The sequence below is a fragment of the Hypanus sabinus genome, chromosome 10, assembly GCF_030144855.1.
Source record: "Hypanus sabinus isolate sHypSab1 chromosome 10, sHypSab1.hap1, whole genome shotgun sequence".
In the NCBI taxonomy this organism is placed as follows: domain Eukaryota; kingdom Metazoa; phylum Chordata; class Chondrichthyes; order Myliobatiformes; family Dasyatidae; genus Hypanus; species Hypanus sabinus.
This window is the reverse complement of record NC_082715.1, coordinates 7,901,055-7,921,389: the sequence shown is the minus strand read 5'-3', so window position 1 is coordinate 7,921,389 and position 20,335 is coordinate 7,901,055. Positions and strand designations below refer to the sequence as shown.

The 20,335-nt window shown below is 42.4% G+C and overlaps 1 protein-coding gene across 7 annotated transcripts in view; it reads right to left on the bottom strand.

Annotated features, from left to right (window-relative positions):
- The window catches only part of epha7 (eph receptor A7), a 365,611-nt gene that overhangs the window by 9,738 nt on the left and 335,538 nt on the right, over positions 1 to 20,335 (bottom strand). For all 7 annotated transcript variants that reach the window (XM_059981395.1, XM_059981388.1, XM_059981389.1 and 4 more), the window contains 3 exons: positions 19,499 to 19,648; positions 12,127 to 12,320; positions 9,198 to 9,353 (listed from right to left, as the gene is read on the bottom strand). In XM_059981395.1, coding sequence (XP_059837378.1) covers positions 9,198 to 9,353; positions 12,127 to 12,320; positions 19,499 to 19,648 — 500 coding nt within the window. The remainder of the gene's footprint in view (positions 1 to 9,197; positions 9,354 to 12,126; positions 12,321 to 19,498; positions 19,649 to 20,335) is intronic.

Below are 20,335 nucleotides of genomic sequence, written 5' to 3'. Positions count from 1 at the left end.
CGAGAGACGCCCTCTGGGTATAAGGAAGGGTAAATCTTTGGTTTAGGGAATCCTGGAGTACAGCTGTTGTGAGGATTAGAGGGGTTTGGTTAACTTTGGCATTCTGATTTGCCTCCTCCCATGCTGCAACAGTCTTAGGAAGGCACTTACTAACATCATATAGTTTAATGGCACTAGAATTACTTTTAGCACTGGTCTACTTTTTCATTATTGCTTACAGCAAGCTTGATAAAATGCTCTGTTATGGAGGGGCCACTGCCCAGTATTGTAAAAAGCTGCAGAAAGTCTTAAACTCATTGGCATGAGTCTCCCCAGCATCCAGAACATCTTCGTAAGGCGATAGCTCAAAACGTTGGCACCCATCATTAAGGATCTCCATCACCTAGGACATGCCACCTTCTCATTGCTACCAACAAAAGCCTGGAAATACACACTCAAGGTTTCATGAACAACTTCTCCGCTGTCATCAGATTTCTGAATGGACAATGAACTCATAAACACTACCCCAGTAACACACACAAAAAGCTGGAGGAACTCAGCAGGCCAGGCAGCATCTACACTTTTCTCCAGTCCTGCTGAAGGGTTTTGACCTGAAATATTGACTGTAGTTTTTTTTTTCCATAGATGCTGTCTGGTCTGCTGAGTTCTTCCAGCATTTTGTGTGTGTTGCTCGGTTTTCCTGCATCTGTAGATTTTTTCTTGATTGTGAACACTACCTCAGTATTTTTTTTTTGCTCTCTGTTTGCACATATTTAACTAAAATTACATATATCATTATACATACAAATAAATGTATATCTTATTATTATGTATTGCACTGTACTGTTGCCATAAAACATCAAATTTCACAACATTTGGCAGTGATAGTAAACCTGCTTCTGATTCTGAAGAAGGAATATGGTGTGCTGGCCTTCATTAGCTTAATGTGAAAAAGACTAAGGAGCTGGTGGTGGACCTGAGGAGGGCTAAGGCACCGATGACCTCTGTTTCCATCCAAGGGGTCAGTGTGGACATAGTGGAGGATTACAAATACCTGGGGATACGAATTTGGCAATAAACTGGACTGGTCAAAGAACACTGAGGCTGTCTACAAGAAGGGTCAGAGCCATCTCTATTTCCTGAGGAGACTGAGGTCCTTTAACATCTGCCGGATGATGCTGAGGATGTTCTACGAGTCTGTGGTGGCCAGTGCTATCACGTTTGCTGTTGTGTGCTGGGGCAGCAGGCTGAAGGTAGCAGACACCAACAGAATCAACAAACTCATTCGTAAGGCCAGTGATGTTGTGGGGGTGGAACTGGACTCTCTGACGGTGGTGTCTGAAAAGAGGATGCTGTCCAAGTTGCATGCCATCTTGGACAATGACTCCCATCCACTCCATAATGTGCTGGTTAGGCACAGGAGTACATTCAGCCAGAGACTCATTCCACCGAGATCCAACACTGAGCATCATAGGAAGTCATTCCTGCCTGTGGCCATCAAACTTTACAACTCCTCCCTTGGAGTGTCAGACACCCTGAGCCAATAGGCTGGTCCTGGACTTATTTCCACTTGGCATGATTAACTTATTATTATTTAATTATTTATGGTTTTTTATTGCTATATTTCTACACTATTCTTGGTTGGTGCGACTGTGACAAAACCCAATTTCCCTTGGGATCAATAAAGTATGTCTGTCTGGTCGGGGGACTGAGTTCAAAAGTCAGGAGATAACGTTGCAGCTCTATAAAACTCTGGCTGGACCGCACTTGGGGTATTGTCTTCTGTTCTGGTCACCTCACTATGGGAAGTATGTGGAAGCTTTAAAGAGGATGCGGGGGAGATTTGCCAGGTTGCTGCCTGGATTAGAGAAAATATGCCTTTTGAGGAAAGATCGAGTGAGTTAGGGCTTTCTCTAATCTATATTATTGTAATTTATAATTCTTTAAAATGTATTGCATTGTACTGCTGCCACAAAACAACAAATGTCATGACAACAACACACACAAAATGCTGGTGGAACACAGCAGGCCAGGCAGCATCTATAGGGAGAAGCGATGTTGACGTTTGGGGCCGAGACCCTTCGTCAGGACACATGCCTATGATATAAAGTCTTGATCCTGGTCATGATTGTGATAGTAAAATGTACGCCACAGCTCGGTGTCGACACCCAGCAGGTTGGTTTCCTCCGGCACGAGGACAGTTTTGCTGTTATGGGTTGGGGGGTGGGGAGGTGGTGGTCGGGCAGAAACTACATCTCAGTGAATCTCTCAATTAAAGCTCTCAAATTAATTAGGTTCAAATCACAAAGTCTAAGAAAATCTAAACTAATCAAATTACAGTCGAAACTGAATTACATTTTATTGCAGGTTATTTGTAAAATCTTTTGGGGTTGTTCACTGCAATTTTCTAGGAAAACAGAATATTAATAACCATCACTAATACTCAGTGTTCTGCTGCTTCCTATAATCAACACACCCATTTATAATGGCTGACTAAAGCAGGCAGTGCTCGTCCCCAAGGGATTCCAGAATTTTTACTGGTGATTTAAGGATTAGAGCCTTGCATTCCTTATAAAATCTGAAAATCCCGAGGCTTTTTCCCAAAACGAGGGACTAGAAACGACACTACTACTTTTTAATAGCGTTAAAGCAGCTTTGTGATCATTTAAAAGTGTTTGGGAATGTCTCAGAGATCGAGTGCCAAGAAATTAGACTGTATTCATTTATGGTGTGCTACAACGCTGTTGCATTTAGCATTGGCGCCGAATTTATCTACTCGGGGAAAAAAAATGGGAAATTTTCCAAAAAAGACTTTGAAACAGCGTTGGTGTGGTTCACGCCCAAGAACTGCAGGCAGATGCTGTCCAAGCTCTGTTCCTGAAAAAGGGCAGATAAAAAGACCGTCCCCCTTCACCACCGCTATGTTCACGTCAGACTCTCCCTCACCACAGCCCCTCAGCACTCTTCATCCCCCCATACACTGGCCCTTTACCATTACTTGTATATTCTGTTTTATAAAATTGCATTATATTTATTTATGTTTTTATGCTTACTGTGTGTTTTTTATGTTGCATTGAATCTGAAGTAACAATCATTTCATTCTTCATTACACATGTGTACTGAATGAAATAAACATGCTCAAAAGTTCAAAGTTCAAAGTACATGTATATCACTATATACAACCAAGATTTATTTTCTGGCAGGCATATCCTGCACCTTGAATCTGAGCAGTGTAGAGAATTCGAGATTGTTTAATGTGATTTCCAGTACACAGGTGTAAAGAAGAACAAATTAATTATTACTCTGGATCCAATGCAGCACAAAAAACACAGTAAGATAAAGAACATTATAATAAACAATACCATAAATATAATACATAAGATAGCTTATATAAATAGATTGATTGTATGTCCATACAGTGACACTAGGGACAGGAGTGTCTGTACATAAGGGGATTCTGACAAGAAATGATTAAGTAATGGTGGTTGCGAATGGGGAGGCTGAGTTAGTGGATGGAGGTGTTGATCAGTCTCACTTAGTGGGGAAGTAGCTGTTTTTGAGTCTGGTGGTCCTGGTGTAGATGCTATGTAGCCTCCTCCCTGAAGGGAGTGAGAAAGACAGTCCATGAGCAGGGTGGGTGGGTCCCTTCATGATGTTACCAGCCCTTTTACAGCACTTTTCTATATATATGTCCATGATGGTGGGTAGGTAGGTGCCGGTGATGCGTAGCAACAGTTTTGAATCCCCATTGTCAAGCCTTGTTGTCCGCTGCAGTGAAGTTTCCAGTCCAAGCAGTGATGCAGCACGTTAGGATGTGCGTCTGTAGAAGGATGTGAGTATTGATGCCCTTAGTTTGGGTGACATTCTTGTTTTACAGCAGTGAGTATGAAACTGAGATATGGTAGAGGTCAATGTCTTCAATTTGCAGTGATGCTGAGGTGGCTGAGACCTCCACAGGTAGAGCTGTCCAGGCACATGTATGAAGTTGCACACAAAGTCTTGGCGACAAGGACAAAGAATACAATTTGGGTGCTAGCTCTTGACATTGCACGCTTCAGGTTGGGGATGAGTAATACTTGGTTATTCTGCAAGAACATATGCTGCAATTTCATATTTGATGTGACCTTTTTCCAAAGGAGGAAATGGTTAATACCAGGGGGAATAGTTTTAAGGCGATTGGAGGAAAGTACTGGAGGTATGTCAGATGTTAGATCTTTAGCAGAGAGAGATAAGTGTGTGAAATGCCCAGCCTGGGTGAAGGTAGGGGCAGATCCATCGGGGGAGTTTTGAAACTCTCAGGCTACATCCGCACTAGACCGGATAATTTTGAAAACACCAGTTTCACATAAAAATGATAGGCATCCACATCAGGTGTTTTTGAAAATACCTCCATCCACATTAAAACGGATATGTGGGCGAATCTCCTCCTACTGGATATGTGCAGGACACATCTACAGAAAATAAGTGACATGTTTGGTGTCGAAAGTGCGCGTTTGTGCAGTTACAGACTAGAAAGACTTAAAAGGAAATTACCAAACGACGGACAGCTGTTGGCTCTCATGCAGGAGGACTTAAAACTAAACAAATACTGGAGCGTATGGAGGCAACCGACAGGGACTTCATGGACAGTGTGACCTGGCTGACGATGAACATTGAAAAACTAACTCTGTTGCATTAATAAAGCACCTTGTTAAATGTATAAAACATGTCTGCATCAGTGTTATCTTGTACTTCCATACAATGTTACATTAGGCTGTTACACATATATTGTCAGAGAAGTACTTGTATAAATAGGTAAACCACCTTCATACAAGTAAGGGCAGAAAACAGGGCAAAGTGAGTACACTTATTTATTCAGTAAGTTATGGGTCAAAGTATTTAGTGAGTACACTTCTAACTCTTCTGGTTTCAGTCTCGTCACCATCTGTTCTGAAATTGTTGCTGGGAGGGGGGTTGCGTTCAAGAAAACAATAGAACGCTGCCATCTGCTCCGGCATGTCATGACAGTGTTTTTAAAAATATCTGGACACCCTGTCCACACTACTCTGCCCAACCAGCGTTTTCAAATTTACACACTCTGGAGAGCGTTTTAGGAAAGCTCCGTTTTCAGGGGAGGAAAATGCCATTTCAGTGTGGACGGAAGGTCAAAATGAAAAGAAAAAGCTTCGGTTACGGATTTATCTGGTCTAGTGTGGGCGTAGCCTCAGGCACATGCGTGATAGAAAATTGGAGGATTATCTTTGAGGGAAGATTTAGATTGATCTTAGAGTAGGTTAAAAGGTTAGCACAACCTCATGTGCTAAAGGGCCTGTACACCGCTTTAATGCTCTATCTTCTACGTTCTTAAGGCTATGCCGGGGTGCCTAGGTGTGACTCAAGTAGCAGCAATACTCTCAATGGATACAATTAAATATTCCCATTTCTGCCTGATACAGCTCAAAAGCACAACAGCTTCCAAGGTCAGTACAGTCAACAAAGAGTCTTAATGCATTTAAACAAACTTTCGCTGCTTAAAACCAATGGAAACAACACTAATTGTGGTCAGAAGTGCCCACAGAGGATACCTCGGAGGAAGCGCGGGTGTAGATCAGCGTTAGAAGTGCATTTAAGGAAACAGGATTTTAAACTCCCTATAACGACTATCTCGCTGGCGAACGTGCAGATTCTGGTTAATAAAAAGCGATGATCTCAGAGCCAGGGTGCTGAATCAGGGGGACATTAGGATCGTGTGTGTCCTTTGTTTCACGGAATCCTGGTTAACCCCTTTCCTACTGGATGCAGCGATTCAGATCAGGATAGATCTATAGAGTCTCTCAAAAGCAGAGGTGGAGGAGTGTGCCTCATGATCAACTCTTCTTGCACAAATATATCAGTGCTGTCCCAATTCTGCTCACCAGACCTGGAATATCTAGCAGTAAAGTGATGTCCCTTTTAGTGCTGTCACCGGGTAATTTTGGTAGCAGTTTACATTTCACCTCAGGACAATGTCAAGCAGGCTTTAGATGATCTGAGCAAAGGGATTGACATGCATGAAACAGACAGACAGACATACTTTATTGATCCCAGAGCACCCTAACGCCTTTACCATCATTTTGGGAGACTTTAACCAGACCAGTCTGGAAAAAATCACTAAGCAACTAATATCAACAGATCACTTGCAATACCAGAGGAAACAACAACTGAACCATTGCCACACCAACATCAAGAATGCCTACCGTGCTATTCCACACCCTCACTTCAGGAAGTCTGATCACCTGGCTGTACTTCTACTCCCTGAGTATAGGCAGAGACTGACGACTGCAGCACCAGGAGTGAGGAGCAAGAAGGTATGGACAAGCGAAGCACAGGAATGTCTACAGGACTGCTTTGAATCGGTGGACTGGACAGTATTCAGGGATTCATCTTCAAACCTGAATGAGAATGCTGCAGTTGTCACCGACTTCACTAAAACCTGTGTGGATGAGTTTGTGACCACAAAGACTTACTGAACATTCCCAAACCAAAAGCTATGGATAAACCAGGAGGTACGTCATCTACTGAAGGCTAGATCTGTGGCATTCAAGTCTGGTGATCTAGGCCCGTACCAGAAAACCAAGTATGATTTGCGGAGGGCTATTTCAAGTAACAATTTTGAACGAGGTTGGAGGTGACATCAGATGTAAGACAACTTTGACAAGGTTTGCAAGACATTATTTCCTACAAAGCAAAACCCAGTAGTATGAATGGCAGCGATGCTTCACTACCAGATGAACTCAACACCTTCTATGCCCGCTTTGAAAGGGAGAACACAACTACAGCTGTGAAGATCCCTGCTGCACCTGATGACCCTGTCACATCCGTTTCAGAGGACAATGTTAGGCTGTCTTTAAAGAGAGTGAACCCTTGCAAGGCAGAAGGTTCTGATGGAGTATCTGGTAAGGCTCCGAAAACCTGTGCCAACCAATTAGCAGAAGTATTCAAGGACTTTTTCAACCTCTCACTGCTACGGGTGGAAGTTCCCACTTGCTTCAAAAAAGCAACAGTTATACCAGTGCCTAGTAAGAATAATGTGAGCTGCCTTAACGACCATCACCCAGTAACACTCACATCTACACTGGTGAAATGCTTTGAGAGGTTGGTCATAATTAGAATAAACTCCTGCCTCAGCAAGGACCTGGACCCATTGCAATTTGCCTAACGCCACAATAGGTCAACAGCAAACACAGTCTCAATGACTCTCCAAACGTCTTTAGACCACCTGGAAAACACAAACATCTACGTCAAGATGCTGTTCATCGACTATGCTCTGCATTTAATACCATCGTTCCCACAATCCTGATTGAGAAGTTTCAGAACCTGGGCCTCCATACCTCTCTCTGCAATTGGAACCTCAACTTCCAAACTGAAAGACCACAACCTGTGCAGATTGGTGATAACATATCCTCCTCTCTGATGATCAACACTGGTGTACCTCAGGGGTGTGTGCTTTGCTCACTTCTCTACTCTCTCTATACCCATGACTGTGTGGCTAGGCATAGCTCAAATACCATCTATAAATTTGCTGACGATACAACCATTGTTGGTAGAATCTCAGGTGGTGACATGACAGCTTACAGCAGTGAGATATGCCAACTAGTGGAGTGGTGCCACAGCAACAACCTGGCACTCAACATCAGTAAGTTTTTAATGAGGTCACCCCTCATTCTTGTAAATTCTAGTGAACACAGGCCTTGAGCCTTCGGCTATACAGTGGCTATACTTCATTAAAAGTTTGAAGAGATTTGGCATGTCAACAAGTACAGTCTAAAACCTCTAAAGATGTACCATGGAGAGCATTCTGTCAGGCTGCATCACTGTCTGGTATGGAGGGGCTACTGCACAGGACTGAAAGAAGCTGCAGAAGGTTGTAAATCTTGTCAGCTCCATCTTGGGTACTGGCCTACAAAGTATCCAGGACATTGTCAAGGAGCAGTGTCTCAGAAAGGCGGCGACCATTATTAAAGACCTCCAGCACCCAGGGCATGCCCTCCTCTCACTGTTACCATCAGGTAGGAGGTACAGATGCCTGAAGGCACACACTCAGCGATTCAGCAACAGCTTCTTCCCCTCTGCCATTTGAATCCTAAATGGACATTGAATCTTTGGACACTACCTCACTTTTTTTTTAATATACAGTATTTTTGTTTTCGCACATTTAAAAAAAATCTATTCAATATACATAATCGATTTACTTGTGTATTTATTATTATTTAAAAAAAATTATTTATTACTATTTTTTCTCTGCTAGATTATGTACTGCTGCTGCTAACAAATTTCATGTCTGATTCTGATTCTAATATTATTTATTCACAGGGCAGAAATGGCTACTACAGAGAGGCATACCTTTAAACTTTCTGGGTGTCAGGGTGGAAATATATCTCTATCAAAGGAGGTGTAAGGCATTCCTTCTCTCCATTAGCCTGCAGGTCACCCTTGGGCAAGGTGTAGCACCTGCTTAGCCCCCCCCCCCCCCGATCAGGATCACGTGAAGCCGTGGGAGCAGGTATGAGCAGCTGGTGCATATCACAAGTTCTGGTTACGTGACCACTGACAGCAGGCAGATGATCTCTGAAGAGTATTGATAAGAGCTGGTGTCACCTGACTTATAAAGACACTGCCCAGAAGAAGGCAATGGCAAACCACTTCTGTAGAAAAATTTGCCAAAAACAATTGTGGTCATAAGAGGACGATCACCAATGCCATCTGAAATGGCACGTAATGATAATGATGCTGTTAACTTTAAAGTGTTTGGAGGAAAGTGTGGGGTGGGGGGGGGGGGGATGTCAGAGACCGGTTTATTACACAGAGAGTGGTAAGTTGATTGAACACCCTGCCAGAGGTGGTGGTAGAGGCAGGTACATTATAGGTGATGCAGAAGCTCTCAGACTGGTACATGGATGAAAGGAAAATGAAGGACTCAGTGAGATGAAAGGGTTAGATTGATCTTACAGATCATGTAGATTGGTACAGCATTGTGGGCCAAATGGTCACACTGTGCAGTAGTGTTTGATGTTCTATGTTATATTTCAGGCAAGCAAGCTCACCAGGGTGCTCAATATGGATTTCTTTGTAGAATGAAATCAAATTTTTAGGACAAGGTATTCCAACTTAATTAAGGAATTAAAACTATTAAGCTTTCTTTTCATCCCTTTGTTGTGTGGTCAATGGAGTCTGGTTTTGATTTTTGGCATTTAACTCACTCAATGGTCATCCTTGCCACTGACTCCAGCGTGCTGTACCCTGCGGCCGTGAAGTTATCCTTGTATCGCTCCATCTTGATGGCCTCCAGCCAATCGCCTACACCACGGAAGGAGGTGAAGTCGAGGGTATTCTGATCGAGAAGCGGATTGATTGGTCTGTACGGGGGAAGATGAGACAAAATTACCTCAGCTGATACACTCCCAATGTTGGAAGCAAATCACACAGTCACATTAGAAAGAAAACAGTCATCACCAAACTAAAGGAAAGATAACAATAAGATTGAATATTTACAAGGATGTTGTCAGGACCAGAGTTATAGGGAAATGTTGAACAGATTAGGACTTTATTCCCTGTAATGAGGGAAGATTTGATAGAGGAATACAAAACTCTGAAGGGTTTAGGTAATATAAACGGAAGCAGACATTTTTTCACTGAGGTTGGCTGAGACTAGAACTGGAGGTTATGCGTGAAATATTTAAGAGGAGCCTGAGGTGGAATTTCTTCACTCAGAGGGTCATGTGGGTGTCAGCAGAAGTGGTGGATGTGAGTTTGATTTCAGTACTCAAGAGAAATTTGGTTAAGTATGGAGGGCTATGGTCCAGGTGGGACTAGGGAGAATAATAGTTTGGCATGGGCTAGATGGGCCACAGGGCCTGCTTCTGTGTATAATGTTCTATGTATCCATGACATGGTAAATCATTTAACTGACAGCTTAATGATGTCTGGAGAATCCGAATAGAGCAAAATATTCTCATTGGTGGTTAACTTGTAAACGTGTGGCTGTTTGAACCAAGACATTATGAAAGCCTTTGTTTAAAAGGAGACCAAGTTGTTGTGAGCAGGGAAGCTCCAAAGGGAGAGCCCAAGCTTAGTCTCAAACCCTGTAATAGCGACTATTCTATAAATTTCCCGAGTATGCCTACAGGAAAATGAATCTCAGGGTTTTATATGGTGACAATAATGTACTTTGATAATAAAATTTACTTTGCACTTTGATCATCTAACATCTGTATTTCTCATAACTTTACATATCTCTATCAGGTATCCCTTCAAGTGGTGGGGTAGAGGTATGGTTCTACCAAAGGAGGTGTCAAGCACTCCTTCCCTTTGCTCGCCTGCGGGTCACCTTTCAGCAAGGTGTAGCACCTACTTAATCACTCAGTCAGGGTCACGTGAAGCCATGGAAGCTGGTTGTGGATGTCGTATGAGCAACTAGTGCATATCACAAGACCTGGTTGTGTGAACACTGACGCCAGGTAGACAATCTCTCAAGAGAATTGATAATGGCTGGGGTCACCCATCTTGTAAAGGCATTGTCCAGAAGAAGGCAATGGCAAACCACTTCTGTGAAAAATTACTGTAGACCATGATCGTCCACATTTTATGATGTGGCACATAATGAACATATCTTGAGAGCTATGTCTCCTATTTCTGGTCTCACTTGTCAGTGGAAACAACTTATTTTCTCTATCTTATCAATCAGTTTCATAATTTTATACGTTTCTGTAAGATTCCCTCTCCATTCTTCTGAATTCCAGCAAATATAGTCCCAGGTGACCCAATCTCTCCTCACAAGCCACCACCCTCATCTTTGGAGACAACTTACTGAAACTTCTCTGCACCACCTCCAAATGCAATACATCTCCTCTCAAGTAAGGAGAGCAGGACTGCCGGGACTACTCCAGGTACGGTCTCATCAGTATCGTCCAGTTGGAGCTCACTTCCCTTAACTTAAATACAATCTCTCTTGCAATAAAGGCCAACATACCATTGCCTTCTTGATAACTTGTGCCTGCAAACCAAACATTTATGATTTCATGCACAAACACTCTCAAGATACTCTGCACAACAGCCTGCTGCAAACGTTCACCATTTTGATCTTGTATTTTCCCTTCCATGTGCTTACATTGGCATCATGGTCCATAGAGTTTTTATGCTGAACTCTACAATTTCTAAAACAACTTGTATTAATGAATAGAAATTCAAGGCGTAGGCATTCTTAAAAGATGAAGATTATTTTATTTTGCCATATGTACATTGAAAAATATAGTGAAATGTGACAAACACCATCCGAACAGGATATTTTTCCATTGAGGTTGGGTGAGATTACAATTAGAGGTCAAAGGTTAAGGGTGAAAGGTAGAATTTTAAGGGGAACATGAGGGGACTTCTACACTGAGAGGGCTGTGAGTGTGTAGAATGAGCTGCCAGAACAAATGGTGCGTGTGGGATCGATTTCAACCTTTAAGAGGAGTAGTTTAAATGGTTTTGGCATGGACTAGATGGGCCAAAGGGCCTGTTTCTGTGCTGCTTGCTTATCTGTTGATTGACAGAGAGAGATACAGCATGGAATGGGACTACTGGCTCTTTGAGCCGTGCCGCCAGCAGCCTCCCAATCCTAGCCTAGTCACAGGACTATTACAATGAACAACTAACCTAATAACCAGTATGCCTTTAGATTGTGGGAGGGAACCAGAGCACCCACGTGTTCCACAGAGAGGACATACAAACTCCTGACAGAGGATCGCAGGATTGAACTTGCAGTTCTGACGCCCTGACCTGTAATTGCGTTGTACTGACTGCTACTCTACCGCGCGTGTGTTCATAAGCTTCAGGCACAAACACAGCTCACTCAGAACTTACCAACCATAACCAATAGGTCTATGGATTACGGCACAAAACAGATCACCCAGGGAGAACGTAATGACTGCGGTGGGAATTCAACCTTGATCTTACAGCTTGTGCTGTAAAGAGTTATGCTAAAAGCTACTCTACTGCACTGGACTACCAAGAACAGAAGCCATCATGATTGAACCTGGAACTCCACGTCCTTAACACTTGCACTTATGCAAAACTCTGATTGTCCTCCTGCCAATCCTTCCTGCCACCATTGCTGTGCAGTAGAGCTGTGTCCATATTCTCCCTCACCTACTGCAAGTCCCCACAGGAACCTTCAGGCTGTTTGGATTCCGGATCATTTTGTCCAGGATGCCGACTATCTGGTCAAACTTGGGTCTCTCACTGCGTTCTTGCTGCCAGCAATCGAGCATCAATTGGTGAAGACCAGGTGGACAGTCCATGGGAGCAGGGAGACGATAACCCTCCTCGATAGCCTTTATAACCTTGATGACAAAGAGATGGAAGTAGATTAGTGCATTAGAATCAGAATCAGGTTTATTATCACTGATATTTGTTGTTTTGTGGCAATAGTACAATGCAATACAAAAAAAAATACTTTTAGTTACAATGAGAAATTTGGGGCAGCAGGGTGGAGATACATCTCTACCAAAGGAGATGTAAGGCGTTCTTTCCCTCTGCTAGCCTGAGGTCACCATTGGGCAAGGTGTAGCACCAATCAGAGTCACGTGAAGCTACGGGAGTAGGTGGTTGACGGTGGTATGAGCAGCTGGTGCATATCATAACTCATGGTTATGCAACCACTGACACCAGGCAGGCAATCTCTGAAGAGTATTGATAATGGCTGGGGCCACCCATCTGTAAAGACACTGTCCAGAAGAAGGCAATGGCAAACCACTTCTGCAGAAAAAATTGCCAAAAATAATCATGGTCATTGAAAGACCATAATTGCCCGGGGACATAATGATGATGATGACAAGAAATATATGAAAAATTAAAAAGTAGCTTAGGTAGACATATTGATGATAGTAAAATGGTTATATAAAAAGGAAGAGTTAGATTGATCTTAGAGTAGGTTAAAAAGTCGGTACAACATCGTGGGTTGAAAGGCCTGTTCTGTGCTCTATGTTAAAAAGAGAACAAAATAGTGAGGTGGTGTTCATGGGTTTATCATCTGTTCAGAGATCTGGTGGCAGAGAAGAAGTTTTTCCAAAGGTATTGAATGTGTCTTCAGGCTCCCGAAACTCCTCCCTGTTGATAGCAATGAGAAGAGGGTAAAACAAGTTCTCCCACACTTGAAAATAATTCACCAGCAAAGTCATACTGCACTTAGGAAATGCTTTTGATTTCAAGGTGGACAGACTTGCAATTTCTTGTTTGAAATAGACTCATGCCACTCCTGTTTTGTTGACTACCAGCAGTACCGATTGGAGAATATATCTACTGCTTTCCGTTGACAAGATCAGCTTGGCTCCTTGTTGTTTGCCTTAATTTAAATAATGATTCAAAGAAATATTGTGGGTTCCTTTAGAACAGAGATGAGGAGGAATTTTTCTTAGCCAGAGGGTGGTGAATTAGTGGAATTCAATGTCACAGACAGTTCTAAAGGCCAAGTCATTTGGTATATTTAAAGCAAAGGTTGATCAATTGTAATATCATAAGGTAGAGGAGCAGAATTAGACCATTTGGCCCATCAAGCCTGTTCCATTTCATCATGCCTGATCCATTTTCCAACTCAGTCCCAATCTCCTGCATTCTCTCTCCAACCCTTCATGCCTTAACCAATCAAGAACCTATCAACCTCTGCCTTATATATATGCAATGACTTCACCTCCATAGCTGCCCATGGCAATGGATCCCACAGATTCTCCACCTTTCAGCTAAAGAAATTCCTCTTCATCTTCATTCTAAGTGGATATCCCCATATTCTGAGTCAGTGTCCTCTTGTCCTAGATTCCCCCACCAAAGGAAACAACCTCTCCACATCCACTCTGTCAAGGCCTTTCAACATTCGATAGGTTTCAATGAGATCCCCCCTCTCTCTTATGCCTTATGGTCTATGTATCAACCTTGTGAATGAAGCAGGTCTTGTTTCAAGAGATCAGCAGCTACCTTGCTGGCCTGGAAGTTAGCCTAACAATATTCTCAGGGTGATGTGGAAGATAGCAGTGCTGATGAGAGAATACATCCATTTCGTTGAGGAGATCAGATTGACTCCCAGTTGCTCATTTTAAGTTGAATATTGACTCAAAGAAACATTGTGAGTCCCTTCAGAACAAAGATGAGGAGGAATTTCTTTAGCCAGAGGGTGATGATACTGTGGAACCTGTGGATGGCCAAGTCAATGGCTATACTTAAAGTGGAGGTTGATAGATTCTTGATTAGTATGGATGTCAAAGGTTACAGAGAGAAGGCAGGATCAGGCGAATGAGGTTGAGAGGGAAATTAAATCAGTTACGATTGAATTGAGGAGCAAATACTAGGCTGAAGGGCCAAATTCTACTCCCGTGTCTTATATGCAAATCAACCAGGCCTTGTTTCAAAAGCAGTGCACCCGATTGACTTTGAAGTTAGATCCACATTTTCTCAGGCTAATCTAACACAAAATTTGGAAAAGTGGTAGCAGGGGATGAATCTTGCCACTTGACTGGCTCTGAGTAGGAGGGAATGGAAATTGCTGTTGTTTTGCTAACTATCTCTATTCCCTTTTCTGACAGTATGATTAGCATCAACACTGAGGGCTGTCACGCAGTAACATCCAGATACTGTTCATGCTTAAATTGTGATCCCAGGAGAACAGCACTGATCTGGAAACCTACAGCCATATTCCTTTCCTCCTGAACCATTTCAAATTCACATCCCCTTTAGGCCATGGGTTTTGTTTTTTGTTGATCCATAACAATCTGCAAAAGGGGGAGAGGGAGAAGGCTGACATGATAAGACAGAATGTGAAGAAGGTTTTAAAGCAGATTTTGACAGGATTTGACTTTGGGCCCTATTGATGGTGCTGTCATATCTGCAGATGGTTGCTAGATGCTTGGTTTCAAATCTCTGCTGAATAAGACGCAGCCTCACCTTACAGTTGCTTCCCTTCTCAAATACAAAACCACTTTTGATTTACTCTCTTCTCACCAGAGGAGAGCAGAGTTCTGCAAACTGTATAGATGATCCTGAACAGTTTCTGGTGTTTACTTATCATAAATAATCTTAAATAGGCAGCACAGTATAGTGCAGCAGTTAGTGCAAAGCCATACACGGGCCAGCTGTAAGATCGGGTTTGATCCTCGCTGCTGTCTGTAAGAAATGTCAACATTCTCCCTGTGACTGTGTGGGCCTCCTCCAGGAGCTCCTTTCCCCGCCCAACTTCCAAAAGACGTACGGGTTAGGGCTAGTAAGTTGTGTTGGTGCTAGAAGCACGGCGACGCTTGTCCAGCACGATCCTCATTGATTTGACTTGCTGCAAACGACACATTTCACTCTATTTTTCGATGTATATGTGACAAATATTTTATTTCTTGTTAAATATTCATTGTGTAAAACGAGCTGTTTATGTATTTATTTTTGAAGAAGAAAGATTACCATGCATCAACAAAGGTAATTAGAGCTAAACCTGATTCAAGCAACACGCACAACACGTTGGAGGAACTCAGCAGGTTGAGCAGCATCTGTGGAAATGAACAGTCAACGTTTCGGGCTGAGACCCTCCGTCAGGATGAAAGGTCTTTGCCCGAAATGTTGACTGTTTGTTTCCATGGATGCTGCCTGACCTGCTGAATTCCTCCAGCGTGTCGTGCGTGTTGCTTTGACCCCAGCATCTGCAATGTACTTTGTGTATCTGATTCAAGCAGTGACAGTCCATTGGGAATTTAATTCCTAAAACAACACAATGAGTTAGTCATTTCCAAGAACTTTATTAAACCTTGATACCTTCCCTGAAGGTGGACTCTCATCTGGATAGGGTGGTGAAGAAAGCTTTTGGTATGCTGGCCTTTATAAATCAGAGCATTGAGTATAGGAGTTGGGATGTAATGTTAAAATTGTACAAGGCACTGGTAAGGCCAAATTTGGAATATTGTGTACAGTTCTGGTCACCGAATTATAGGAAATATGTCAACAAAATAGAGAGAGTACAGAAGAGATTTACTATAATGTTACCTGAGTTTCAGCACCTAAGTTACTGAGAAAGGTTGAACAAGTTAGGTCTTTATTCTTTGGAGCGTAGAAGGTTGAGGGGGAACTTGATAGAGGTATTTAAAATTATGAGGGGGATAGATAGAGTTGACATGAATAGGCTTTTTCCATTCAAACAAGAGGACATGAGTTGAGAGTTAGGGGGAAAAAGTTTAGGGGTAACACGAGGGGAATCTTCTTTACTCAGAGAGTGGTAGCTGTGTGGAACGAGCTTCCAATAGAAGTGCTAGAGGCAGGTTCGATATTGTCATTTAAAGTAAAATTGGATAGGTATATGGACAGGAGAGGAATGGAGGGTTATGGGCTGAGTGTGGGCCGGTCGAACTAGGTGAGAGTAAGCGCTCGGCACGGACTAGAAGGGCCGAGATGGCCTGTTTCTGTGCTGCAACTGTTATATGGTTAAAAGGAAGCTCCGTTCCTTTTTGCATTTTAGAGGGATCACAACCACCAAGTTATTTAAATGGAGACACAGAATGTCCTGTTTCATAACTTCAAAACATTCAATTAATACAAAGGAAGACATGGGAGTCGAAAATGTGGGTGTAACTTTGAGCGTGCTTTAAGCGAGGCGTGCAGGTGTCACGTGGTGGCGTGATGACATATGTAATTCATATATTTATACCTATAACCCATGATGAATTATTTAAAGGAACGAGAATGCTTAATGATTACTCAAACATTATTTAAATATTAAATACACAACACAGAAGACTGCCAATGCTGCAATCCAGAGCTGGAGAAACGCAGTGGGTGAGGCACGTCCTTCAAGGCAGAGGGGTGGTTGATGCTTTGAGTTGAGTCCCGGCATTAGGGTTGAGAGTATTGCATGGGAAATAGCCATTTTTATATAAAGTCACAGAAAACTGCACCCAGAAGCTGGCTCTTTGTCCCATCCAGTCCATGCTAAACAAGTTATTCTGCCTACTCCCAATTCCCTGCACCAGGACCAATACCCTCCATATCTCTACTATCCATGTACCTATCCAAATTTTTCCTGAACATTGAAATCGAGCTCTGCATGCACCACTTGTGCTGGCAGCTCGTTCCACACTCTCACGACCCTCTGAGTGAAGTTCCTCCTCATGTTCCCCTTAAACTTTTCACCTTTCACCCTTAACCCATGACCTCTAGTTGTAGTCCCACCACAGTGGAAAAAGCCTGCTTGCATTGACCCTATCTATAATCCTTGTAATTTTGCATACCTCCATCAAATCTCCTCTTGATCTTCTACATTCGAAGGAATAAAGCCTTCAATACTTTTGATTTACAAAGGCCAATATGCTGAAAGCTTTCTAAATGACCCTATCTACATGTGACACCACTTTCCGATTAATTATGGACCTGTATCCCCAGATACATTTGTTCTAACGCACTCCTCAGTATCCTACCATTTTACAGGGATAAGAGAGAGTGTTACTTCAAATCTTTCCCTCCATTAAACTGGGTTTCTCTACACTATTTCCTTTAAATTTCCAGATGGAATATGTATCTGTAATATAACTGACCTTTAGATATTGGGAATCACATACAGACACATTAATAAGAGGCTTGATATATTTTTGTCATCTTGATGGATTTGTTTCTGTCATGAACAGTATCTCATCTTTTTGCTTTAGAGAGTCATAAAGCACAACAGCACCAAAACAGGCCCTTTGGCTAACCTAGTTCATGCTGAACTGTTATTCTGCCTAGTCCCATCCTTCTCCATTGCATCCATATACTTATCTGTCTACTTGATAGTGCCATAGTAGTGCAGCAATTTGTGCTGCACTACAGCTTGGGGCATCAGAGTTTGGAGAGTAATCTTAGCATCATCTGTAAGGATTCACTATGTTTTTCCTGTGGAATGCATGGGTTTCTCCAGGTGCTCCAGTTTCCTCCCGCAGTCCAAAGATGTACCAAGTAGGTTAATCGGTCATTGTAAATTGTCACATTATTAGGTTAGCGTTCAGTAAGGGTTGCTGGGTGGTGCTGCTTGAAGGGCCAGAAGAGTTTATTCAGCGCTGTATCGCTAAATGAAATAAATAGACAATAACCCAAGCTTCTCTTCAATGCTGCACTTGAACCCGCATTCACTTCTGTGCAATGCTTTTCACATCTATCAACTCAGGTAACAATAATTTTATCTTTTTAATCTAATTTGTCCTGTCATCCTGCACAGTTACCACAGGTTGTATCTCAAATCACCATCCTTGAGTCCCTTTTCTTAGTAACCCATACCACTAATGTACAATCCCTTCATAACATCTACAATCACAGTCATGTTCCACACCAAGTCTAAACCCACCTTGCTATATCTATAATGTCTCAGCTTTGGGAGACACCTTGTCTGTGAGGTGCTACATAAAGTCACAGAGCACTACAGCACAGAAACAGGCTCTTTGGCCCAACTATTATTATCCCTCGTCCCCTGGACCAGCACCCAGACGACAGCTGTCCATAACGTTCCTGTCCATCTCCTCTTAAATACTGTGACTGAATGCACTGGCAGCTCATTCCACACTTGAACTGCCCTCTGAGTGAAGGGATTCCCCCCTCAGGTTCTCCATAAAACAACGTCAAATCCGGATCTTTTTACCGCAACATTTTATAAGATCTTTGATGTCTGTCATTCCATTCACTAGAGCTAACAAATCATGAGTTGACTTGCATTTACAGTGATCCAACTTTTTTGTGTGTTGCCTGCATAGAAGTAATTGTCATTTTTATTTCTTCATTTTTATTTTAAGGCTAATTGAGGGCCTGACATGTTTCAAATCTATTTATACAAATGAATACATTGATTAAATATTATCTTGATAGAATGGCCTCTCACCTTACAGATAATTCCCATCAAGCTTGGAACACTGGGAATTTATAATTATCCTGCAGTGGAATTTCAGGTTTGTTATCTAGTGGTTCTGGAAGTACCTCACTTGGAGTATTGTCAGCAGTTTAGGGCCTCTTATTTAAGGAAGGATGTGCTGACATTGGAAAGGGATCAGAGGAGATGTACAAGAATGATTCTGGGAATGAGAGGCTTATCGTATGACAAGCTAGGGCCTTCACTAGCTTGAATTTAGAAGAATGCGGGATGGGGGTGGGGGTGAGTCTCACTGAAACCTATCAAATGGTGAAAGGCCTCAGTGGAGTGGATGTGGAGAAGCTATTTCCTGTGGTAGGGGTGTTTAGGACCAGAGGACACAGCTTCAGAATAGAGGGATGTCGTCACTTTAGAATGGAGATGAGAATGAATTTCATTATCCAGAAGGTCGGGAATCATTGAAATACATTGCCACAGGCGGCAGTGGAGACCAGGACACTGGGTTTGATAGGGATGATAGATCAACCGTGATGAAATGGCGGAGCAGACTCAATGTTTCAAATGGCCTAATTCTGCTCTTATGCCTTATGGTTCAATATGAATGCGATTTCAACCACACACAAGGTAAATGTTGTGTTAATTGTTCCATCCCCAATACAGGCTACTTACATCCTGATTGGACATGTCCCAGTAAGGTCGCTCTCCATAGGACATGACTTCCCACATCACTATTCCATAACTCCACACGTCACTGGCTGATGTAAACTTGCGGTACTGAATGGCCTCAGGAGCAGTCCACCGTACTGGAATTTTACCACCCTGAGAAAACAAGGAACACATCGTCATGAAATACCAAAGCTCAATTTTATAATGATTTTGAATTTGCTATGCTTCAATGCATAATTATTCCCACACCCGCAGGTTCATGAAGAGTTATTACTCTTCAACCATCAGGCTGCTGAACCAATGTGGATAACTTCATTCACCACAATGAGCCATAGGTCCCACACCACCAGGTTCAGGAATAGTCATTACCCTTCAACCATCAGGCTCCTGAATCAGCGTGGATAACTTCACTCACCTCAACTTTGAACTGATTCCTCAACCTTTGGACTCACTTTCAAGGAATCCACAACTCATGTTCTCAGTTTTATTTTTTACTGATTTATTTATTGTTATTATTAGCTTTTTTTGTATTTGCACATTTTGTCTGCTTTTGCACTTTGGTTGTCTGTGTACAGTTTTTCATTGATTCTACTGTGTTTCTTTGTGAAGGCTTAAACAAAAATGAATCATATGGTAACTTATACTGTACGTTCTTTGACAATAAATTTACTTCGGACTTCGATCTTGATTATCTTGGGACGTACTTATGGTGCCTTGCCACTATGTGTTCTCCATCCTACCGAGTATTTAAAGTTGACTTGTTTTTGAGAGCTTTTAGCACTGCTGAAATGGTCAGCAGTTTCTCGTGATTCACCACCCCACTTTACCAGCCGAACATCC